A 26,576-nucleotide genomic window follows, 5' to 3' on the forward strand; every position below is an offset into this window, starting at 1 on the left:
GAAAAAGAGAGAGGGTGGCACACCGTCGGCGTGAAGCAAGGGTTTCTAGACCTGATTCCGCCTTTAGAGATGAGATGCTGATATCGTACGAATATGCAGAATGAATGAACCTGGTAGCCCGATTTTGAAGTGATTCGAGTTCACTTATGATGTATGATTGATGAGGGCTCCAGATGGAAGATGCATACTCGAGTTTGGACCTGATAAATGATTTGTATGCAAGCGTCTTGACGTGAGGCGGAGTATGGCGTAAGTGTCGTCTGAGAAACCCGAGTGATTTATTAGCAGACGAGATGATGTTAGTAGTGTGATGACGCCAAGACAGGTCATGAGCCAAGGTGATGCCGAGGTATTTGAATGATTGAACTGATTGTATGGGAACATTAGTGATGGAATAGGTAAACTCAAAAGGGTTGCGGTGGCGAGAAAAAGAAACAAGCTTACATTTATTAGGATTTAAGTTCATTAACCAACGATCACACCATGTTTGTATGTTGTTAAGATCATGCTGAATTAGTGTTTGGTCATGAATGTTGGTTACTGATCGGTAGATTACGCAGTCATCGGCAAACATACGAAAGTTACATGATACATGCAATGGTAGGTCGTTAATGTAAATTAAAAAGAGTAGAGGCCCTAAGACAGACCCTTGCGGGACACCTGAGGTTACAGGTAGTCGGTTAGATGAGTGATTATTAACAAACACAAATTGGGAACGATTAGTCAGGAAAGATGTTATCCATGCAAGTACATTAGGATCTAGATTTAACAGAGATAATTTAAGAATTAGGCGTTTGTGAGGGACAGTGTCAAATGCTTTGGCGAAATCCAGGAAAAGAGCATCGGTCTGAATGTTGCAGTCAAGGTTAGAATGTAAGTCGTGAATGAAAATGGCCAGCTGCGTTTCACAAGAATAACCCCTTCGGAACCCGTGTTGAGAAGGATGAAAAAAGTGCATTGAGTCCAAGAAGTTGATGATATGGGAGTAGATGACATGTTCCATGATTTTGCAGGGGATACTTGTTAAGGATATGGGACGGTAATTTAGTGGAGAATCTCTGTTACCTGATTTGTAGACTGGAATGACCTTGCCTACTTTCCAGTCTGCTGGCAGAATGCTTGATGATAATGACTGCGAAAATAACAATGTAAGGTATGCGGCACACACATGTTTAACATTTATGAGAAGTTTTGAATTAATGTCATCCACACCTGCAGAAGAAGAAAGCTTAATCTTTTCTATAATCGAAATGATGCCGTCCGTAGAAAATGCAATCGGGGGCATAGACTCGGTGCTGCGCGCAGGTGAAGAAAAATCGGGAACTGAACTCTCATTCGTAAAAACAGAGAAAAAGGCCTCGTTAAAAAGGTTCGCGCATTCATTGTTGTCGACTATATCGCCATGCGCATTTGAAAGACTAGTGGTGCGCATCTCCTGAGGGTTTATCACCTCCCAGAATTTGCGAGGGCTGGTTGCAAGCATTTTGGGCAGCTCTTCATGAAAGAACACGTGCTTGGCGTTTCGAATGGTTCTAAGATAATCATCTTCCGCGGCGTAATATTTTTCCCATAAGGACAGAAGTTTAGACTGTTTGGCTGATCGGAAGAGGCGTTTTTTCTTGTTTCTTAGTTTGTGAAGTGTACTTGAAAACCATGGCTTGTTTCGGTTTGCGGTAAACGTTATTTTTGGGATAAATTTCTCGACAAGAGTGGCTAACTTATCTCTAAATATAATCCAATTCTCATCCACAGAGCGTGTATGGCTTATTCTCTCGAAATCAGGAAGAAAAGATATCAATTCATTATTGATGGCACTATAATTGCCCTTGTCGTAAAGACGGATTGTTTTGGTGACAAGATCGCGTTTTACAGGTCGAAACGCAAAGGCCGCATGGATTACCTTGTGGTCACTGACGGCACGCAGATATGTAATTGATGATAAGCTCTCTTGATGACTAGTTAGTATTAGATCTAAGATGCTGGAATTGCTCTCTGTAACGCGCGTTGGTTGGGATACAAGTTGGGTTAGATTGCAATTCAGGCAGAAATCTATGAAGTCCCTTGCGGGCTCACTGCCCACAGCTGACGGGACGCTACTACTCCAATCTATTTGAGGGAAATTAAAATCGCCGAAAAGCAGTATCTCTGCTTGCGGATACTGTTTCCCAAGGTCACTCAGGTTGTTGTTGAGCTTATATGCGAAATCTGGGTCACTGTTCGGGGGCCTATAACAAACGCCTACAAGGACAGTATGAGGGCGAGCACGGCAAACGACCCAAAGAATTTCAAGTTCAGGAGAGTTGGTCCTGGCCACCGAGCACGATAACTGTTGGTGCACAGCCATCAGAACCCCGCCTCCACGTGCGCCTGTACGGTCCTTACGATAAAGTTGAAATCCAGGTAGGTGATCTAGCACTTCTGCATCGGTTATATCATTTGTCAGCCAAGTCTCGGTTATCACCAATACGTTACTGCTTGATGACAAAACAAGCTCAGAAAAAGTTATGCGTTTCGGAAAAAAACTGCGCGCGTTAGCAAAGACTACCGAAAGTGACAGGCCAGATTGAGGTGTGGGGGTGTGCCCGGCAGATTTGCGCCGAGGAAATTGCTACGACGCTTCCCTTACAGTTTGCGATTGCTCATCGTAGACGTAGCGCTTGTGACCCATTAGCAGTGTCTTGTACGTGATGGAAAAAGGCAGCGACTTGGTTTTAGCAAAGGCAATCAATTGCCGACGGACATTTTGCACACGACGTGAAAAATCTTCACCAACACTAAAAGTGGTTCCTTTAAATTTCCGTCCATTAGAAAGAATCTCTCCTTTTGTTTTATGGAATGCGAATTTAACTATTATGGGGCGATGGTGGTTAGTACCCTTGCGGCGACCCAGACGATGCGCGCGCTCAATTTCCTTCGGATCGATGGAAATACCTAGACGATCACGGCAGTGCTTGATGACAAGTTGTTCAACTTGGACAAGTGCTTCCGATCCAGTTGATTCAGGAAGGCCATAAAATATGAGGTTATTGCGCCGAGAATGATTCTCGGCTTCATCCACGCGCGCTTCAAGCTTGCGCAGAAGGTCACTCGCGCGAGCGGTGTCTCTTCTGAGCGCTTCCACATCAGTACGTAAGGAAATAATATTTTGACAGTGCCCTTCCAGATCAGTCATGCGTCTACTGAGATCTGCTATAGATTTATCTGTTGATAGCAAATGGGACTTAAGGTCCTGTACCTGACTGATTAATTCCGTCTGACCGGCAGACAATTTCTGCAGTTCAGTTAGTACAGCATTAGAAGCAGGACCCGGATTGCTTTCAATATCGCCCGACATCATCAACAAGGCACGAATAACACGAGAACACTCAAGTGCAACAAGAACGCAGCAGTGTGGGCTCGGCAGCTGAAACAGCAGGTAATTACTAGACTTCTTAGCGAGAAGACTGTAAGTTTTACTAACCTGCATGACAAGAGTGAAAGGATTAGCGGTCTGCGTTGGTGCACAGCCGCCGAGCCCACACAGCGCCGCCGGCAAAGGCCGCTCTTTTGTAGTCGACACAGGCATCGATGCCGATGCTGATAGCGTCGACCAGGTTTTGTCGAGGACCATGTAGCTGACCGGTGGCGCCGGAAGGGATCCAGATCTGTTGCGTGAGGTGAAATCCAGTGGTTCCAAGTACGTTGCGGTTGATAAGCTTGTGTCGAAGACCAAGAGGGCGTGACAGGTAAGCGTGCCACTTTCGCTGGAACGATGTTGATACTGCAACGGTGTGGTCAAGGAAGCTGGCAGGAAAACGGAAAGCAGTATGCGCAGGAATGCGCACTGAAACACCTGCATGACAAGAGTGAAAGGATTAGCGGTCTGCGTTGGTGCACAGCCGCCGAGCCCACACAGCGCCGCCGGCAAAGGCCGCTCTTTTGTAGTCGACACAGGCATCGATGCCGATGCTGATAGCGTCGACCAGGTTTTGTCGAGGACCATGTAGCTGACCGGTGGCGCCGGAAGGGATCCAGATCTGTTGCGTGAGGTGAAATCCAGTGGTTCCAAGTACGTTGCGGTTGATAAGCTTGTGTCGAAGACCAAGAGGGCGTGACAGGTAAGCGTGCCACTTTCGCTGGAACGATGTTGATACTGCAACGGTGTGGTCAAGGAAGCTGGCAGGAAAACGGAAAGCAGTATGCGCAGGAATGCGCACTGAAACACCTGCATGACAAGAGTGAAAGGATTAGCGGTCTGCGTTGGTGCACAGCCGCCGAGCCCACACCCGTGAAGCTAGCGAAACGGCTGCCAGCAGATCTTGAGTGTGGCATGTAGTGATGTTCTTAAATGTCAAGCATGTCATTAATATCAATTTTGAACCCGTCACATACCTTCATCATTCGTACTAAATTCAGTATAAGGGAAGCTAGCGAAACTACTGTCAGCGCGTTATGCGCGTACATGTAGTCATCTTTTAAATGGCAACCATGTCATGACTATCATGTCTGAAAGCGTCATTTACCCTCGTCGTTCGTTTGCGTCACGTTGTACTAACTTTGGTATAAGAGAAGCTAGCTAAAAGACCGTGGGCGCCCTATAAGCGTAGCATGTAGTCATGTTCTCCCATGACACACACGTCCTAATTTTCACGTCAGCGGCTGTCACATATGTTCACCATGAAGCGATGTCAAACCATACCCGTTATTCAATATGTCATGTGAACTAAAACACTACATGAGCAGCTGGACCGTGTGATCTATATCATGTCATTCATGGCATATGTGTCATGATTTTCATCTTATGACTAGTCACTTATGTTCCTTATACAGCCATGGTGTGGGCAACTGTGGGCACAAGTTAGCCAGATGAGAACAGAGGACGTTCTAGGACAACGAGAGACTTTTATATACACGAAGACGGACAAAGGGATACACACAACATAACTCACACATATATACACGCGTTCACGGTCCTACGCGAAAGGGAGTTAATGTTCTTGTTCGTCCACTCACATTCTACTCTTGGGGCGTGAACGTTGTGCTTGACCTTGAGCTCTCTGGTAGTCAGGAGGCGGTGTGCCATGTGCTTGCGGAGTTCGTACCGAGGCGGGGCCCGGTATAGAAGATAACCGCCAGGGACATCCCAGTACGGTGGTCAACGCCTGGGCTTGCCTGTACACCACCGAGAACAGCGTACCGCCGACTGCCGCGAACAGACCTCGGACAGCGTCTCACTTCGAGACCAGAACAGCAGCTGGCCGTGACGAACGCCGCTTCAGACCAACGTGGGAGCGAGGTGGGACGACACCCAGTCCAGGACGCACCCGAGGACTTCAACGCCGAGACGAGGCCCGGACACGGAGGGTCAGAACGAGCAGCCGGGGCGTGGCCAAAACTTGTCCTTGCTCTCTGCTCTCTGGGGTTAGCCGAGCTGTCCCCGTGGCTCGGGAGCTTTTCACATGGTACGCGCACGAGCACGCGCATAGGCGCGCTCATAGTTTTACCGCTATCACCGTCATGATGATTCCCGCGCACCTTAAAATTGGCCCGTACACCGGTTTTCTACGTCAAAGCATGACGCACACTCTCCAGGGCAGCGTTTTTTTACCACATCTTCCCCCGGTTCAAGAACAGCGAAACGGTGGGGTAAAAAGGGTAGGCATGTTCATAGAGTAGACAACGTATTACCTGCGTCATGAGTTCTTTGTGTACACACACACACACACACACACAAAATATATTTACACGGAAAAGCAACTATTATTGGATCATCTCTGACATGGTCTGTCAAGTGCAGTTCTATGCGAAATCTCTCACTTAGTTAGACGTCTCTCGCCGTTTTTTGATTGGGCTTGGACGCCGATTGCTCGCATGACATGTCGTCTGTCCTGTTGACATCTTCAACATGAGTTGGCCTACGCCATCTCACGGCCTTCGGCCGCCGTAGCAGCAGGAGTGTAGCGGTCGCTTGGGAGCTCCGCTCTCGAGCCACAGCTCTCAGCCGCCGCGTTCGTCCCAGTAGCACACCTGGGTCGTGCCAGCCACCCGGAACGGCAGCAGGACCAGCGGCCCACAGCAAACGGGAACTCGTAACCACTCGGGACGGCAGCCGAAACAGCGGAACCTCGCCTGGTCCCTGGGCCAGTCACCCAGCCGGAGTCGAGGCCTCATTCACCGGTTGTGCAGCTGTCAGGAACGGCAGCCGGAACAGCAGCGGATCGCCTGGTTCCTGGGCCAGTCACCCAGCCGGAATCCAAGACAGTACTGAACCTAGAGGACGTCTCCTAGATCCCCGGACCGGTCGTCCAGCCAATCACCGTCTGTCCTTGCCCGCTTCACTGCTTCGAACGCTGTCACGTGCTTCCCGGCGTTGAAGTGTTGAAGAATATAGGAATGCCTTTAGCTTGGTACCTTTGTTGTTGTTATGCATCTAGTTCGAAGTCCATTGTCGTGTCGCAGTTCAGTTCGGAATCGGTCAACCAGGTTTGTACTCTTCCTCCTTTTCTTCCCCGTACTAGCGCAGAACCAGAGTTCTTTCTTCCTATGTGCTTCTGTGTACCGCGGTGGCTTCTCGATGTTCATATAGATGGAGCAGTATTCAATCCAAACATTTGTGTCCGAGCGCCAAGCTACGCAGTCCGAAGCACACCACATCTTTCGGTTGTCTCGAAGTTCGTGTGCCTCTACACGGCACGGAGTACAATGTTTTGGGCCCACAGCGTTCCTAGCTCCACTACTACTCTGGCAGTTCTGGCCCCTCTTGCTCGAATTATGATCATCTTCTGGCTCCATTTTAGGGTTTGTCATTGCCATTCGCTTTTCGTTGGGCTCCGAAGCAAGAGTCTCAGATACGCAAGACGTGCTCTTTCTTTGGCCGAGAAGTTTCATTTGACGACTGCAGAAACCATGCTGCTCCATACTTCTGTCACCTTCAATGCCATCACGTATCTGCTTAACACATTCACTTGCAGATCGTGTACACAGAGCTACATCATCATGTTCTCCGACATACACTTTTTCGAGTGTGTCTGACAGACTTGTGTCATCATCATAGATAACTATCTCATCCTTGAGATTATTGACTTGGTCCTCTTCATTAACCTCCTTAAGCGCTACCCTATTTGCAATCTCTCGGATTTCCAAGATAGCTGTGCTGATCTCAGACAACAGCTTCTCTCCTTCCTGTCGCAAACGCACACGCTCATTGTCATTTTTGCACATGTACCACAGTTCGAAATCAATTCTCTTTTGTTCCTATTCAAGGTCTTCTTGCAACATTCGCTCTAAGTCGGCGCAAAACCACCCGACCTCCTCTCCAATACAAAGCAGTCTTTGCACGTTTACAGGCATCCTGTGTGCGACAAATTCTCGCTTGAAAGATGTTGAGTGCCAATCCTGGCAAGGCCCATGTCCGTTCCGATCGCGTGCAATTTCTCTAAATCCATCGGTTCGTCCCGCCCGTCTGGCTCTCGGCAAGAAGGTAAGGCCGATCTATCCTGGCAGGCTCACCAAAATTTGTGGGCAACTGTAAGCAAAGGTTAGCTAGATGAGGGCACAGGACGTTCTAGGACAACGAGAGACTTTTATATACACGAAGACGGACAAAGGGATACACACAACATAAACTCACACATATATACACGCGTTCACGGTCCTACGCGAAAGGGAGTTAATGTTCTTGTTCGTGCACTCACATTCTACTCTTGGGGCGTGAACGTTGTGCTTGACCTTGAGCTCTCTGGTAGTCAGGAGGCGGTGTGCCATGTGCTTGCGGAGTTCGTACCGAGGCGGGGCCCGGTCTAGAAGATAACCGCCAGGGACATCCCAGTACGGTGGTCAACGCCTGGGCTTGCCTGTACACCACCGAGAACAGCGTACCGCCGACTGCCGCGAACAGACCTCGGACAGCGTCTCACTTCGAGACCAGAACAGCAGCTGGCCGTGACGAACGCCGCTTCAGACCAACGTGGGAGCGAGGTGGGACGACACCCAGTCCAGGACGCACCCAAGGACTTCAACGCCGAGACGAGGCCCGGACACGGAGGGCCAGAACGAGCAGCCGGGGCGTGGCCAAAACTTGTCCTTGCTCTCTGCTCTCTGGGGTTAGCCGAGCTGTCCCCGTGGCTCGGGAGCTTTTCACATGGTACGCGCACGAGCACGCGCATAGGCGTGCTCATAGTTTTACCGCTATCACCGTCATGATGATTCCCGCGCACCTTGAAATTGGCCCGTACACCGGTTTTCTACGTCAAAGCATGACGCACACTCTCCAGGGCAGCGTTTTTTTACCACATCTTCCCCCGGTTCAAGAACAGCGAAACGGTGGGGTAAAAAGGGTAGGCATGTTCATAGAGTAGACAACGTATTACCTGCGTCATGAGTTCTTTGTGTACACACACACACACACACACACACACACACAAAATATATTTACACGGAAAAGCAACTATTATTGGATCATCTCTAACATGGTCTGTCAAATGCAGTTCTATGCGAAATCTCTCACTTAGTTAGACGTCTCTCACCGTTTTTTGATTGGGCTTGGACGCCGATTGCTCGCATGACATGTCGTCTGTCCTGTTGACGTCTTCAACATGAGTTGGCCTACGCCATCTCACGGCCTTCGGCCGCCGTAGCAGCAGGAGTGTAGCGGTCGCTTGGGAGCTCCGCTCTCGAGCCACAGCTCTCAGCCGCCGCGTTCGTCCCAGTAGCACACCTGGGTCGTGCCAGCCACCCGGAACGGCAGCAGGACCAGCGGCCCACAGCAAACGGGAACTCGTAACCACTCGGGTAGGCAGCCGAAACAGCGGAACCTCGCCTGGTCCCTGGGCCAGTCACCCAGCCGGAGTCGAGGCCTCATTCACCGGTTGTGCAGCTGTCAGGAACGGCAGCCGGAACAGCAGCGGATCGCCTGGTTCCTGGGCCAGTCACCCAGCCGGAATCCAAGACAGTACTGAACCTAGAGGACGTCTCCTAGATCCCCGGACCGGTCGTCCAGCCAATCACCGTCTGTCATTGCCCGCTTCACTGCTTCGAACGCTGTCACGTGCTTCCCGGCGTTGAAGTGTTGAAGAATATAGGAATGCCTTTAGCTTGGTACCTTTGTTGTTGTTATGCATCTAGTTCGAAGTCCATTGTCGTGTCGCAGTTCAGTTCGGAATCGGTCAACCAGGTTTGTACTCTTCCTCCTTTTCTTCCCCGTACTAGCGCAGAACCAGAGTTCTTTCTTTCTATGTGCTTCTGTGTACCGCGGTGGCTTCTCGATGTTCATATAGATGGAGCAGTATTCAATCCAAACATTTGTGTCCGAGCGCCAAGCTACGCAGTCCGAAGCACACCACATCTTTCGGTTGTCTCGAAGTTCGTGTGCCTCTACACGGCACGGAGTACAATGTTTTGGGCTCACAGCGTTCCTAGCTCCACTACTACTCTGGCAGTTCCGGCCCCTCTTGCTCGAATTATGATCATCTTCTGGCTCCATTTTAGGGTTTGTCATTGCCATTCGCTTTTCGTTGGGCTCCGAAGCAAGAGTCTCAGATACGCAAGACGTGCTCTTTCTTTGGCCGAGAGGTTTCATTTGACGACTGCAGAAACCATGCTGCTCCATACTTCTGTCACCTTCAATGCCATCACGTATCTGCTTAACACATTCACTTGCAGATCGTGTACACAGAGCTACATCATCATTTTCTCCGACATACACTTTTTCGAGTGTGTCTGACAGACTTGTGTCATCATCATAGATAACTATCTCATCCTTGAGATTATTGACTTGGTCCTCTTCATTAACCTCCTTAAGCGCTACCCTATTTGCAATCTCTCGGATTTCCAAGATAGCTGTGCTGATCTCAGACAACAGCTTCTCTCCTTCCTGTCGCAAACGCACACGCTCATTGTCATTTTTGCACATGTACCACAGTTCGAAATCAATTCTCTTTTGTTCCTCATCAAGGTCTTCTTGCAACATTCGCTCTAAGTCGGCGCAAAACCACCCGACCTCCTCTCCAATACAAAGCAGTCTTTGCACGTTTACAGGCATCCTGTGTGCGACAAATTCTCGCTTGAAAGATGTTGAGTGCCAATCCTGGCAAGGCCCATGTCCGTTCCGATCGCGTGCAATTTCTCTAAATCCATCGGTTCGTCCCGCCCGTCTGGCTCTCGGCAAGAAGGTAAGGCCGATCTATCCTGGCAGGCTCACCAAAATTTGTGGGCAACTGTAAGCACAGGTTAGCCAGATGAGGGCAGAGGACGTTCTAGGACAACGAGAGACTTTTATATACACGAAGATGGACAAAGGGATACACACAACATAAACTCACACATATATACACGCGTTCACAGTCCTACGCGAAAGGGAGTTAATGTTCTTGTTCGTCCACTCACATTCTACTCTTGGGGCGTGAACGTTGTGCTTGACCTTGAGCTCTCTGGTAGTCAGGAGGCGGTGTGCCTTGTGCTTGCGGAGTTCGTACCGAGGCGGGGCCCGGTCTAGAAGATAACCGCCAGGGACATCCCAGTACGGTGGTCAACGCCTGGACTTGCCTGTACACCACCGAGAACAGCGTACCGCCGACTTCCGCGAACAGACCTGAGACAGCGTCTCGCTCCGAGACCAGAACAGCAGCTGGCCGTGACGAACGCCGCTTCAGACCAACGTGGGGGCGGGGTAGGGTGACGCCCAGTCCAGGACGCACCCGAGGACTTCAACGCCGAGACGAGGCCCGGACACGGAGGGTCAGAACGAGCAGCCGGGGCGTGGCCCGAACTCATTCTTGCTCTCTGCTCTCTGGGGTATGCCGAGCTGTCCCCGTGGCTCAGGAGCTTTTCACGTGGTACGCGCACGAGCACGCGCATAGGCGCGCTCATAGTTTTACCGCTATCACCGTCATGATGATTCCCGCGCACCTTGAAATTGGCCCCGCACACCGATTTTCTACGTCAAAGCATGACGCACACTCGCCAGGGCAGCGTTTTTTTACCACACATGGATGGATGGATGAATGGACAGATTGACGTTTTCTAAATGTTTTCTTTTTTTGCTGTAGTTGCAATTGAACTCTAAAAAAAGGGATTAACATATATGAGAAGGGTGTCGCCTAGGCCTCATTGTATTGCCATACTCAACTGTCGCACGTGCAAGACGTAGACAGCCTCTGTGTTCCTTTCTACATCTTTCACGTGCAACAATTTACAAGTACGGCAAACCAACAAGGCCTAGTCGACAACCTTCTCATATATGGTAACTGCTATTTTTAGCCTTATAATGCAACTAAAAAAGGAAACGTTTAGACAACGTCTAAGAGCCGTCTGGAGAGACTTTTTCTTAGAACTAGTGGGACATTAACGCAGCCTTCAGATCGTTATAGTCGTCTAAAGCGGTAAAATATTTTTACAAAGACGTCTATTAGCTCTTTAGACTCTGGCAAGACTTTTCAGAGAACTAGTGGGATATTAGCGCAGTATTCGGATGGTCAGATAGTCGTCTAAAGCTCTAAAATATTTTGACCAAGACGTCTCTTAGCCCTTTTGACTTGATGTTCAAGACGTTTAGTAAACATGAACTGTGAATATTACTTTATTTGTTTCTACCAGGTAACCTTTTATTCTCTAGTGTAGAAAAACTCGAAAAATTATTTGAACTTAGATTTGGCGAGGTGGGCGATCTCAATCATACTCTATGCAAATATTAAGGATGGAGTTATAAATTTGAGTTACCGTTAATTGTCAACATTGATGCTACCCAGTTTTTTATTACAAAAATAATCTGAGGTGAATAAAAACGTGGCCAATGAGCAAGAAAAAAGGATCAGGATAAAAGAGTACTTATCTCTTCTGGTCTGTAAACAATAAAATTTTAAAGAGGTTTGAACCATTAGGCCGTGGAATTTCAGGGCTACTTAAAAAAACTGCTGGAGTGGAAATGATTGCCGAAGAGTGAAGCCAATCCTACGGCAAGATGGTGGCTGCAGCGGCCATCCTACTAAGGGCATGATAAAGTATCACCGTTCAGCGATTAAGAATGGAGCGTTTCTCTCGCACGCGCAACGAGTTTAATGTGGAAAATTCTTCGGGTCACAAAGTGCTCCAAGTGCGTCCTAGTGTTACTCATTTTCCTTAGAAAGCCCCTACTTCCAGACATCGTTCTTCGGAGATTCAGTCACCCATACTCGTTTGTTTGTGTTTTTTCGTCAGAAATAACTATCTTTTATTATAGCACTAACGTAGTGTTTACATTCTTGAATATCAAAGCCACTTGATCTCTAAGTGGGCACTACCAGGAAAGAGCATGTTTGCGCCATCTTGGCAGTGGCAAGAGCTATCTTTAAGTATACAACTAACGTACAATTTACAATATAGCACATCGAAGCCACTTGGTCTCAAAGTGGGCACTACCAGGAAAGAGCATGTTTCCGCCATCTTGGCAGTAAAAAAGCTCGCTTCACCTCTGTTGGCAAGGCATTGCGGGAATTTCCACTCCAGCTTCTTTTTCTTTTATCCTCCTTGGTGGAATCGATTAAGAAGTGTGTGCAGGCAAACTTCCTGATACAAAACCGTTTAGCCACAAGCTTTTCCTATTGTTTTTATTTCATATTCCTCTTTCCAACTGCTCACGTTCACTTGTTGAGTGGCCCCCGAGCTGGCGTCTCTTGTTTTCGGAGCAGAGACCGTCATGCTGTTCTCTCTCTCTGCCCGGAAGATTTCAGTATCTCGAAACTACAACATAGCACAAAGTCGACCGATGTCATGCCAGCAGCGCTGTCGAAATGTCCGCAGTAGTTGGGAGCAGAGAAGAGGGTCACCAGCTGGCGTTTGGCAAAGAACTCATAGCCATCTTCAACAACCTGTTGAGCTCTGCATATTAGGTCGAGGTCATGTCTGGTGAAAAACCTGGACACGACGTCTGCCCCAAAGGTGAACGACACACCGCGGCTGTTCTCGTTCCAGCCCTGGATGTTTTTCTCGGGATCCGATCAGAGCAAGACACAAAAAATGCCTGTTTCTGGAACGTCATTGGTCTCCTGATGCGCCTTATCTGTTCCATCGACTGGAGGTCGGGGGAGAGGCAACCATGGCAGCAGAAGATATTGTCGTTGATGATGGTGGCGATGGGCAGACAGTTGGAACAGTCGGTGAACGTCTTCCGCAGCTTGATGTTGTAGCGGCGCTTGCACTCGTCGTAGAACCCGTAGATGCGGTTGATGGACGCGCACTCGTGGTTGCCCCAAAAAAGGAAGAAGTTTTCGGGGTACATAACCTTGTTGCCTAGAAGCAGGCAAAGGTCTCCAGCGACTGCTGGCCTCGGTAAACGTAGTCGCCCAGGAAAATGTAGTTCGCCTGTGGAGGAAAGCTGCCATGTTCAAGGAGCCAGATAAGTTTGTATACTCACCGTGGATATCACCGCAAACTTTGAAAGGTGCCTCGAGCTCAAGCAGGATTGGCTGGCTCACGAAGATCTCCCGCGACATTAGGCAGAGGCCGAGAATCTCCGTCTCTGTCAGCGGCAGAGTCTTTCCCAGGCGGCATCCTATGGCTTCTAAGAGACCGGAAATAGGGTTCTCCACGTTCATATCGCCCTTCGCCATTTTCTCGACGTGATGTTTTCTTATATAAATGGGATGTACCCACTTTAGGGGATTGGCCAAGAATGCAATGTTAGGGCAGTTGAATGTTGCTTTAAGTAAGCTGTGACATAGAAAACCAGAAAAGAAAGAAATAGATAAATGACAATACTACGTAAAATATTTTGTTATATACAAGTATTATGCTTTCGAGCTTGTATTTCAGAGTTTTCTAAAAAGATGATGTGAAAAACTTTTAAAAACCTAGATGTTAACCTAATGAAATGAGGAATAATATGAAATACCTGATTAGAAGGGTACTCTTTTAGTAGTTATGCTCAAAATACACACGGCATCAAAGCAATTCCTGCGGCACTATCCCAAGCCTTAGGCACTAAAGCTTACAATTTCCTCCCATAAGGTCAAGCCTAATTTTTTGAAAGGAGTTTTAGAAGTTGAGTTCAACGCGAGAGTATTTTACACATCGCAAAACGTAATGTGCACCATTTACGAGTTACCCGCGGAATTGTCAGAGGGGTGACACAGTCAGAGCAGCGCTGTGCTAGTAAAAGTTTAATGGTAGGGCACGATATCGAAATTTGTTTATTGTCACTTCTGATTGTAGAGAATTACTGCACTGCAATTTTCCAGGATATTTTAAGTGACTATATTTTGTCCACGTGGTTATTGCTTCCATCCTATCTTGCTAAACTTGGACTTTTAAACATGATTGCAGTGAAGTTTTCTACCAATGGGAAAACCAGGACTTTTGGAATATCTAGCGATGAGTGGGTTAAGGCGTAGGCCATTTCATTTATTGTTAACCCAGAGTGACCTGGAACCAATACTAATATCAGGTAATTCAGCTGAGAAGGGACTAAATATAGTAACGTTATGATGGCATGAGAAGTATCCCTTCTTCTTCTTGTACTCTTGTCGTGGCTCTTAACCAATGCAGGAAATTGGCCGATTGTTTTGTGAATTTTTTTTGGTGTTTGACGGCCTTACTTCTCGGTTAGGATGATGATAAGTATATATCTCAAACATGACTCATAACCACTACAAGGATGGGCCAAGAATATATTATACGAATTAAAGAGAAATTTTAGGTACATATCTTGATGATCAAGATAAAACTGACATACGTAAAAATGAAAGTAGCGCAATATTTGTTTTTCTCACTTTCAGACCAGACAGTGTAGATGTTACGTGACGACAAATGAACGAGAATAAATGTATTAATATTATTATTGATAATGGAACGTTGTTTTTATGTCAAAATGTTGCTGCTCTAATATTAACACACAGACAGCCTTTTGAATTTTTATTTCATTTGTTTTGTGAACGTAAGCACAAATGGCACCAAAAGCATTCTTGTGGCTGTAGTTCAAAGCCGAAGTACCGAAAAAATTGCCTACTGTGATTTCTCAAGTTCTGCCTGAGCTTAGCAATTCGCATGACAAGAACTGATTTTCTTAGTATTCTGTACCGTTGACATGACAAAAACGGTATTCTAATTCTTTGAGTTTTGAAAAAAAGTTGCAATACGGAGAATGATGCGACCAGGAATTTCTTTTTTCCTCTTATTTTCAGTTCTTCTTTCTGTTTATACCTGTTCTCTCGCCCAACAGAATTATGCAAGCTGCGCCAGATAAAGTGGCGAGCCTTTCGTGGAAGCGAACCAAAAGAGTAAAAAGATGACGATGAAGTGAGTGTGTGCTCATTCATTAGGATGATTTCCTACTAACGACACATGGTGACCTCAAGCTTAACAAATTCCTTAAAACTCTATTTTGCTGTAAAAAATGGCCGATCCCACGTACAATGGGAAGTAATCAAATGCGAAACGTGAATGAGGAGGGTTTATATGTCACTTTAAATCACCATAACGTTATGAGGCGCACGGATGTAGCACAAACTGAACACAAGTAGAAATGTTATGCGAACTCCCGTATGGACAGATAATATGCGAGTACGTTGTTTATAGTTGCGACACAGTGGCACCACTAACGTTTCCAATAACAGCACTAGCAGTGGTAGGCATGTAAATTGTACCGTAAATGAATTCCATGTAATGATTATCATGCCTCCATCTGGACTTTGCGTTCGTCGTCTACTCACGTTGCGTAGTACCAAATTCAGTTTATGCGAAGCTATCGAAATGGCCGTGAGCGTGCTATGAGCGCCGCAAGTAGTCGTAATTTACTTGCCACACGTGTCATGATTATCATGTTCGGGCGCGTCATTTACCTTCGCCCTAGATTCGCGTCACATATTACCAAATTTGGTATATGTGAAGCTAGCTAAACGGCGGCCAGCCCATTTTGAGTGTGGCAAGTATTGTTGTTGCTAGATTTCACGCATACCGTTATTATCATTTTCGCAGCCGTGACATTCCTTCATCATTTGTACCAAATTTGGTATATGTAAAGCCAGCGTAACTGCTGTCAGTGCGCTATGCCCGTTTATGTAGTGATCTTTTACATGACACGCTTGTCATCACTGCAATGTTTGAAAGTGTTATTTACCTTCGTCGTTCGTTCGCGTCCTGTAATACTTACTTTGGTATAAGGGAAGCTAGCTAAACGGCGGTGGGCGTGCTATGAGCATAGCATGTAGTCATGTTCTTTCATAACACACACGTCCTATTTTCACGTCAGGGGCTGTCACATATGTTCGTCATGCATTGATACCATACCATACCTGTTATTCAATATGCCATGTGAACGAAAACACCGCAAAAGCAGCTGGACCTTCAGATCTAAATGATCTCATTCATGGCATACGTGTCATGATTTTCATGTTATGAATAGTTAATTATGCTTGTTATACAGTCATGAATGAATGGACGGAGGGGTGGAGAGACGGACGGACGATTTCTTAACGTTTTCTTTTTTTGCTTTAGTTGATTTAGAAATCTAAAATAGTCATTACTTTATATGAGAAAGGTGCCGACTATATATATAGGCCTTGTTGGACTGCCATACTCGTAAATTTTTGCACGTGCAAGACGTAGACACCATTTGTATTCCTTTCTACATCTTTCACGTGACACAATTTACAAGTACGGCAACCAAACAAGGCCAAGTCGACACTATATATGGTAATTGCTATTTTTAGATTTTTAATGCAACTAAAAAAAGGAAACATTTAGACAACCTAAGAGCCGTCTGGCAAGACTTTTCTGAGAACTAGTGGGATATTAGCGCAGCATTCGGATGGTCAGATAGTCGTCTAAAGCTCTAAAATATTTTGACGAAGACGTCTCTTAGCCTTTTTGACTTGATGTTCAAGACGTTTATTAAACACGAACTGTGAATATTACTTTATTTGTTTCTATCAGGTAACCTTTTATTCTCCAGTGTTGAAAAACTAGAAAATTTTTTGAACTTAGATTTGGCGAGCGGGGGGGAGAGAGATCTCAATCTTATTCTATGCAAATATTAAGGATGGAGTTATAAATCTGAGTTACCGTTATTGTCAACATGAATGCTATCCAGTTTTTTACTACAAAAATAATCTGAGGTGAATAAAAACGTGGCCAATGAGCAAGAAAAAAGGATTCAGGATCACCAAGAAAAGAGTACTTTTCTCTTCTGGTCTGTAAACAATAAAACATTAAAGAGATTTGAACCATTAGGCCGCAGAATTTCAGGGGAAATTAAAAAACCTGCTGGAGTGGAAATGATTGCCGATGAGTGAAGCCATGCCTATGGCAAGATGGTGGCTGCAGCGGCCATCCTACTAAGGGCATGATAAAGTATCACCGTTCAGCGATTAAGAAAGGAGCGTTTCTCTCGCACGCGCAACGAGTTTATGGAAACTTTTTCGGGTCACAAAGTGCTCCAAGTGTGTCTTAGTGTTACTAATTTTCCTTAGTAAGCCCCTAATTCCAGACAGCGTTCTTCGGAGATTCAATCACCCATACTCGTTTCTTTGTGTTTTTTGTCAGAAATAACTATCTTTTAATATAGCACTAACGTAGTGTTTACATTCTAGCATATCAAAGGTACTTGATCCCTAAGTGGGCACTACCAGGAAAGAGCATGTTTCCGCCTTCTTGGCAGTGGCAAAAGCTATCTTTTAGTATAGAACTAACGTCCAATTTACAATATAGCACATCAAAGCCACTTGGTCTCAAAGTGGGCACTACCAGGAAAGAGCATGTTTCCGCCATCTTGGCAGTGGCAAAAACTCGCTTCACCTCAGCTGGCAAGGCATTGCGGCAATTTCCACTCCAGCTTTTTTTTCTTTAATCCTCCTTGGTGGAATCGATTAAGAAGTGTTCGCAGGCGAACTTCCTGATACAAAAAACATTAGCCACAAGCTTTTTTATTGTTTTTATTTCATATTCTCCTTTCCAACTGCTCACGTTCACTTGTTGAGTGACCCCCGAGCCGACGTCTCTTGTTTTCGGAGCAGAGACCGTCATGCTGTTCTCTCTCTGCCCGAACGGTCTCAGTATCTCGAAACTACAACATAGCACAAAGTCGACTGACGTCATGCCAGCAGCGATGTCAAAATGTCCGCAGTAGTTGAAAGCAGAGAAGAGGGTCACCAGCTGGCGTTTGGCAAAGAATTCATAGCCATCTTCAACAACCTGTTGAGCTCTGCATATTAGGTCGACGTCATGTCTGGTGAAAAACCTGGACAAGACGTCTGCCCCAAAGGTGAACGACACACCGCGGCTGTTCTCGTTCCAGCCCTGGATGTTTTTCTCGGGATCCAATCAGAGCAAGACACAAAAAAGGCCTGTTTCTGGAACGTCGGTTTGTCTGATGATGCGCCTTATCTTTTCCATCGACTGGAGGTCAGGGGACAGCTCGCCATGGCAGCAGAAGATTTTATCATTGATGATGGCGGCGATGTGCAAGCAGTTAAAACAGTCCGTGAACGTCTTCTACAGCTTGATGTTGTAGCGGTGCTTGCACTCGTCGTTGAACCCGTAGATGCGGTTGATGGACGCACACTCGTGGTTGCCCCGAAGAAGGAAGAAGTTTTCGTGTTACTTAACCTTGTAGCCTAGCAGCAGGCAAATGGTCTCCAGCAACTGCTGGCTTCGGTAATCGTAGTCGCCCAGGAAAAGGTAGTTCGCCTGAGGGGGAAAGCCGCCACGTTCAAGGAGCCGGATAAGGTCTGTATACTGACCGTGGATATCGCCGCAAACTTTGAGAGGCGCTTCGAGCTCAAGAAGGATTGGCTGGCTCATGAAGATCTCCCGCGACTTTAGGGAAAGGCCGAGAATCTCCGTCTCTGTCCAGAGTCTTTCCCAGGCGGCATCCCATGGCTTCTAAGAGATGGGAAATAGTGCTCTCCACGTACAGATCTCCCTCCGCCATTTTCTCAACGTGACGTTTCCTTATATAAATGGTATGTACCCACTTTGCAAGAATGGCCAAGAATGCAATGTTAGGGCAGTTAAATGTTGTTTTAAGTAAGCTGTGAAATGCAATACCAGAAAGAAAGAATTTAATGACAATATTACGTAAAATATTCAATTATATACAAGTATTATGCTTTTGAGCTTGTATTTCAGACTTCTGTATCAAGATGACGTGAAAAATTTCGAAAACCTCGTTGTTAACCTAATGAAATGAGGAATAATTATAAATACCTAAATAAATGGGTACTCTTTTAGTAGTTAAGATGAAATTACACACGGCATCAAAGCAATCCCTGCGGCAATATCCCAAGCCTGAGGCACCAAAGCTTACATTTTCCTCCAATAAGGTCAAGCCTAATTTTTTGAAAGGAGTTTTAGAAGTTGAGTTCTAAGGCGAGAGTATTTTACACATCACAAAAAGAAATGTGCACCAATTTCGAGTTACCCGCAGAATTGTTAGAGGGGTGACACTGTCAGAGCAGCCCTGTGCTAGAAAAAGTTTAATGGTAGGACACGATATCGAAATCCAGTGATAGTCACTTCTGATTGTAGAGAATGACTCAACTGCAATTTCCATCGATATTCAAGGTGATTATATTCTGTCCACGTCGTTATTGCTTCCATCCTATCTTGCTAAACTTGGACTTCTAAACATGATTGCAGTGAAGTTTTCTACCATCGGAAAACCAGAACTTTTGGAAGATCTAGCGATGAGTGGAGTAAGGCGTAGGCCATTTCATTTCTTGTTAACCCAGAATGACCTGGGACCAATACTAATATTAGGTAATTCAGCTGAGAAAAGACTGAACATAGTAATGTCACGATGGAATGAGAGGTATCCCTTCTCGTTCTTGTCCTCTTCTCATGGCTCTTAACCAATGCAGAAAATTGCCCGAGTGTTTTGTGAATTTTTTTGGTGTTTCACCGCATTACTTCTCGATTGGGATGATGATAAGTATATATCTCAAACAAGGCTCATAACCATAATGAGATCGGCCAAGAATATAATATACGCATTATTGAGAAATTTTAGCTACATATCTTGATGATCAAGATAAAAATGACATACATAAAACGAATTTAGAACAACATTTGTTTTTCTCAATCTCATATCAGAGACTGTAGATGTTATCGTGGCGAGAAATGAACGTGAATGAAAGTGTTATTATTAATAATGATAATGAAAAGTTGTTTATTTGTCAAAATGTTGCTGCTATATTATCAACACCCAGACAGCCTTTTGAATTTTAATTTCATTCGTTTTGTGAAGCTAGCAGAAATGATTGATTGATTTGTGGGGTTTAACGTCCCAAAACCACTATATGATTATGAGAGACGCCGTAGTGGAGGGCTCCGGAAATTTTGACCACCTGGGGTTCTTTAACGTGCACCCAAATCTGAGTACACGGGCCTACAACATTTCCGCCTCCATCGGAAATGCAGCCGCTGCAGCCGGGAATCGAACCCGCGACCTGCCGGTCAGCAGCCGAGTACCTTAGCCACTAGACCACCACGGCGGGGCTAGCAGAAATGGCACCAAAAGCATTCATGTGGCTGAAGCACAAAGCCGAAGCACCGAAAAAACACCCATTGTCATTTCTCAAGTCCAGCCTGAGCTTAGCTGTTCGCTTGACAAGAACTAATTTTATTAGTATTGTGTACCGGTGACATTACAAAAACGGTATTCAAATTCTTTCGGTTTTTAAAAAAAAGTTGCAATAAGGAGAATGATCCAACCAGGAATTTCTTTTTTTCTCTCACTTTCTGTTCTTTCTGTTTATACATATTCTCTCGCCCAACAGAATTATGCATGGTGTGCCAGATAAAGTGGCACACCTTTCGTGGAAGCGAACCTAAGGAGGATAAAGATGACGATGAAGTGAGTATGTGCTGATTCATTAGGATGATTTCCTACTAACGACACATGGAGGCCTCAAGCATAACAAATCCTTTAAAACTCTATTTTCTGTAAAAGATGGCCGATCCCACGTACAATGGGAAGTGATCAAATGCGAAACGTGAATGAGGAGAGTTGATATGTCACTTTAAATCACCATAACGTTACGAGGCGCACGGATGTAACACAAACTGAACACAAGTAGAAATGTTATGCCAACTCCCGTGTAGACAGATAATATGCGAGTACGTTGCTTATAGTTGCGACACAGTGGCACCACTAACGTTTGCCATACCAGCATAAGCAGTGATAGGCATGAATTTGTACCGTACATGAATTCCATGTAATGATTATAATGCTTGCACCTTGACTTTGCGTTCGTCGTCTACTCACGTTGCGTAGTACATATTTGGTATATAAACCTATCGAACTGGCCGCTAGCGTGCTATGAGTGCCGCAGAAAACGTAGTCGCCCAGGAAAATGTAGTTCGCCTGCGGAGGAAAGCTGCCATGTTCAAGGAGCCAGATAAGTTTGTATACTCACCGTGGATATCACCGCAAACTTTGAAAGGTGCCTCGAGCTCAAGCAGGATTGGCTGGCTCACGAAGATCTCCCGCGACATTAGGCAGAGGCCGAGAATCTCCGTCTCTGTCAGCGGCAGAGTCTTTCCCAGGCGGCATCCCATGGCTTCTAAGAGACCGGAAATAGGGTTCTCCACGTTCATATCGCCCTTCGCCATTTTCTCGACGTGATGATTTCTTATATAAATGGGATGTACCCACTTTAGGGGATTGGCCAAGAATGCAATGTTTGGGCAGTTGAATGTTGTTTTAAGTAAGCTGTGACATAGAAAACCAGAAAAGAAAGAGATAAATGACAATACTACGTAAAATATTTTATTATATACAAGTATTATGCTTTTGAGCTTGTATTTCAGAGTTTTCTAAAAAGATGATGTGAAAAAGTTTTAAAAACCTAGATGTTAACCTAATGAAATGAGGAATAATATGAAATACCTGATTAGAAGGGTACTCTTTTAGTAGTTATGCTCAAAATACACACGGCATCAAAGCAATTCCTGTGGCAATATCCCAAGCCTTAGGCACTAAAGCTTACATTTTCCTCCCATAAGGTCAAGCCTAATTTTTTGAAAGGAGTTTTAGAAGTTGAGTTCAACTCGAGAGTATTTTACACATCGCAAACGTAATGTGCACCATTTACGAGTTACCCGCGGAATTGTCAGAGGGGTGACACAGTCAGAGCAGCCCTGTGCTAGTAAAAGTTTAATGGTAGGGCACTCCACTGCAATTTCCCAGGATATTTTAAGTGACTATATTTTGTCCACGTGGTTATTGCTTCCATCCTATCTTGCTAAACTTGGACTTTTAAACATGATTGCAGTGAAGTTTTCTACCAATGGGAAAACCAGGACTTTTGGAATATCTAGCGATGAGTGGGTTAAGGCGTAGGCCATTTCATTTATTGTTAACCCAGAGTGACCTGGAACCAATACTAATATCAGGTAATTCAGCTGAGAAGGGACTAAATATAGTAACGTTATGATGGCATGAGAAGTATCCCTTCTTCTTCTTGTACTCTTCTCGTGGCTCTTAACCAATGCAGGAAATTGGCCGATTGTTTTGTGAATTTGTTTTGGTGTTTGACCGCCTTACTTCTCGGTTAGGATGATGATAAGTATATATCTCAAACATGACTCATAACCACTACAAGGATGGGCCAAGAATATATTATACGAATTAAAGAGAAATTTTAGGTACATATCTTGATGATCAAGATAAAACTGACATACGTAAAAATGAAAGTAGCGCAATATTTGTTTTTCTCACTTTCAGACCAGACAGTGTAGATGTTACGTGACGACAAATGAACGTGAATAAATGTAATAATATTATTATTGATAATGGAACGTTGTTTTTATGTCAAAATGTTGCTGCTCTAATATTAACACACAGACAGCCTTTTGAATTTTTATTTCATTTGTTTTGTGAACGTAAGCACAAATGGCACCAAAAGCATTCTTGTGGCTGTAGTTCAAAGCCGAAGTACCGAAAAAATTGCCTATTGTGATTTCTCAAGTTCTGCCTGAGCTTAGCAATTCGCAAGTGCAAGAACTGATTTTCTTAGTATTCTGTACCGGTGACATGACAAAAACGGTATTCTAATTCTTTGAGTTTTGAAAAAAAGTTGCAATACGGAGAATGATGCGACCAGGAATTTCTTTTTTTCTCGTATTTTCAGTTCTTCTTTCTGTTTATACCTGTTCTCTCGCCCAACAGAATTATGCAAGCTGCGCCAGATAAAGTGGCGAGCCTTTCATGGAAGCGAACCAAAAGAGGAAAAAGATGACGATGAAGTGAGTGTGTGCTCATTCATTAGGATGATTTCCTACTAACGACACATGGTGACCTCAAGCTTAACAAATTCCTTAAAACTCTATTTTGCTGTAAAAAATGGCCGATCCCACGTACAATGGGAAGTAATCAAATGCGAAACGTGAATGAGGAGGGTTTATATGTCACTTTAAATCACCATAACGTTATGAGGCGCACGGATGTAGCACAAACTGAACACAAGTAGAAATGTTATGCGAACTCCCGTATGGACAGATAATATGCGAGTACGTTGTTTATAGTTGCGACACAGTGGCACCACTAACGTTTCCAATAACAGCACTAGCAGTGGTAGGCATGTAAATTGTACCGTAAATGAATTCCATGTAATGATTATCATGCTTCCATCTGGACTTTGCGTTCGTCGTCTACTCACGTTGCGTAGTACCAAATTCAGTTTATGCGAAGCTATCGAAATGGCCGTGAGCGTGCTATGAGCGCCGCAAGTAGTCGTAATTTACTTGCCACACGTGTCATGATTATCATGTTCGGGCGCGTCATTTACCTTCGCCCTAGATTCGCGTCACATATTACCAAATTTGGTATATGTGAAGCTAGCTAAACGGCGGCCAGCCCATTTTGAGTGTGGCAAGTATTGTTGTTGCTAGATTTCACGCATACCGTTATTATCATTTTCGCAGCCGTGACATTCCTTCATCATTTGTACCAAATTTGGTATATGTAAAGCCAGCGTAACTGCTGTCAGTGCGCTATGCCCGTTTATGTAGTGATCTTTTACATGACACGCTTGTCATCACTGCAATGTTTGAAAGTGTTATTTACCTTCGTCGTTCGTTCGCGTCCTGTAATACTTACTTTGGTATAAGGGAAGCTAGCTAAACGGCGGTGGGCGTGCTATGAGCATAGCATGTAGTCATGTTCTTTCATAACACACACGTCCTATATTCACGTCAGGGGCTGTCACATATGTTCGTCATGCATTGATGTCATACCATACCCGTTATTCACTATGCCATGTGAACGAAAACACCGCAAGAGCAGCTGGACCTTGAGATCTAAATGATCTCATTCATGGCATACGTGTCATGATTTTTTTGTTATGAATAGTTAATAATGCTTGTTGTACAGTCATGAATGGATAGACGGATGGGTGGAAAGACGGACGGGCGATTTCTTAACGTTTTCTTTTATTGCTTTAGTTGATTTAGGAATCTCAAATAGCCATTACTTTATATGAGAAGGTGCCGACTAGGCCTTGTTGGATTGTGTCACGGACGGCCATTTTTGGCGGCCTCGCGTCACGGCAATTAACGGGCGCCGTACTTCCCCACTGACCGTGGGAACGGCGGGCGCATGAAAGGGAGCCGAGAAGTACAGAATGAGGTGCTCTTCTTGGAACGTCACCGTCGATGATTGATCCTTTTGTAACTGCGGCGGCGTCTGCAAGGTCGTGGGAGGCCGCGATGTACCCCGAACGAGGATTAGGCTACGGGACGCACCAGCTGAGAGCCAAACAGTCATACCGTTTCCCACGGGGAAAAGCGTGGGAAACCCTCTGGTGGCCAAGCCGTATGACTACAACCCAACCGGTTGTCACTCTCGCTAGTTGAGGCCCTCTCCCAATTAAAAAGGGGTGGGGTCAAAATATTTTTGGGGCGGAGTTTCCATCAATTAAACGCACATGATTGGACCCATGTAAAGGTCTCTTGTCTTCAAGAAAGAGAGCGAGGAGACACGAGGAAGATTTAAGCGCAGGATTTCGCCCTGCTAGGCAGACTAGTCGCTGAGCAACATGGTGTAGAAACAGATCAACAAGCATCTCTTCTAGAAGTTTTTAGTGTGGCTCTGTATCGGCTGGCCACCTAAACTTAGCCGTTCGTCTAGTTGTGACGCGATATTAACGTCTACAGCGTAGACATCGGGACTTCGCCTCGAGTTAGCTCAACCTGCTCGAAGTCACCTGCAAAGCACTAGCCTTCCGGAGCCACCAGCGTTGCAACAACGCCGACATCGCAGTCGTGCCAGAACTCTCTTCGACTTCTCGCATCCGATCGTCGGGGACGCAACGCTGCCGGTCATCACACGTATGCCTTCACCTGTTTATATCTTCGAACTTTTTCCTCCGTAGTTGTATTGTTGTTAGTTTGTGTAGTTTGTAATAGTTCTCTCGTGAGCCGGTTTATTGTTTTGATACGTATTTTTTAGTTGTATCAAGTGTTGATATATTTTGTTAGTTGTATTGAAGTGTTGTACTAGATCCGTGTGCTGCAATATCACTAGAGTGATGTTTGTTTTGTTTTCTCGCGTCTCTGATCTCTTTACTGTCTCTGCTTGCGTACGGAACGAACCAACCTGCTGTCAATCCCGTGGCCGACTTCGCGCTGGCGACGCTAGAGTGGCAGCTTGTGAAAAAACTGGCGTCCGCGATACAGTACGTTCCGTACAAGAGTAAGACAATGAGGGGTGAACGAGAACCGTGCGGACAGCGTGGTGATAGAGCCGCACAGTTGAAGCGGTTGCATCCTGCTTATGATTGCGCTGTTTTTATAGTGGCATTATAGTGACAGTTTACAGTATGGAGTGTATAAATTTTGATAAGTGGATCGCGCATGGTAAACAGTTTGGCCTCGAGGGCGCCGAACTGAGACAATGGGTTAAGGAGCAGCAGGAACAGGCGCAGGCATTAGCCAGAGAAGAGCGAGCACTGGCCCGGGAGGAAAAGGAAAAAGAAAGGGAAGCGGCTAGGGAAGCCGGAGAACGGGAAGTGCAGTTACTGCAATTAAAGATTTGCCTCAGTGAGAGTAGCAGGGTGAGCCGATCCAGCAGTGAGCACGGCGATGCCGGGGAGGAGCCGAGTTTGAGAATACACGCAGGTAGACTGCTCGTCACCTTTGATGAAGGAAGGGACGACTTAGATGCGTTTATACGCCGGTTTGAGAGCACCGCCAGAGGGCAAAAGTGGCCTGAAAGCCAATGGGCGACGGCGCTTTCAACATGTCTTACAGGAGAGGCGCTAAGTGTTTATGGCAGGCTACCACCTACAGATGCAGCGGACTACACCAATGTAAAATCGCCCTCCTGAAGGGCTTTCGCTTCACGGCGGATGGGTTCCTAGACAAGTTTAATAAGGAGAGGCCAGTAGGGGGTGAAACAGCAACACAGTACGCGGCTCGCTTAAGACATTACTCTGATAGATGGGTTGAGCTGTCCAAAACTGAGACAGAATTCGAGTCCCTCCGTGCACTGTTGATTAGAGAGAGGTTTTTGCGTGGATGTTGTTCGAACCTGGCGTTATATTTGAAAGAAAGGAGGGTGGAATCCCTGTGAGACATGCTTGAGCTGGCAGACCGTTTTTGGAAGCTCAGGGTGGAGCAAGCCTAGCGAG

The 26,576-nt window shown here is 45.7% G+C and overlaps 1 protein-coding gene and 2 pseudogenes across 1 annotated transcript; all 3 read right to left on the reverse strand.

Annotated features, from left to right (window-relative positions):
- Positions 1-903: 903 nt before the first annotated feature.
- On the reverse strand, positions 904-4,259 carry LOC119164591 (uncharacterized). Its single transcript, XM_037416816.2, has one exon. It carries the CDS (start codon positions 4,208-4,210, stop codon positions 2,609-2,611), a length of 1,602 nt encoding a protein of 533 aa, XP_037272713.2. The 5' UTR covers positions 4,211-4,259; the 3' UTR covers positions 904-2,608.
- Positions 4,260-12,647: 8,388 nt separating this feature from the next.
- Positions 12,648-13,562, reverse strand: LOC119160971 (serine/threonine-protein phosphatase PP1-beta catalytic subunit pseudogene; annotated as a pseudogene).
- Positions 13,563-17,790: 4,228 nt separating this feature from the next.
- LOC142775459 (serine/threonine-protein phosphatase PP1-beta catalytic subunit-like) lies at positions 17,791-21,558 on the reverse strand (annotated as a pseudogene).
- Between the last annotated feature and the right edge of the window lie 5,018 nt (positions 21,559-26,576).

The sequence above is a fragment of the Rhipicephalus microplus genome, chromosome X (assembly GCF_043290135.1).
Source record: "Rhipicephalus microplus isolate Deutch F79 chromosome X, USDA_Rmic, whole genome shotgun sequence".
Lineage (NCBI taxonomy): Eukaryota > Metazoa > Arthropoda > Arachnida > Ixodida > Ixodidae > Rhipicephalus > Rhipicephalus microplus.

Excerpts from the sequence above, each read along its gene's own strand:
- LOC119164591 (XM_037416816.2), bottom strand. The coding sequence starts at position 4,210 with ATGCAGGTGTTTCAGTGCGCATTCCTGCGCATACTGCTTTCCGTTTTC.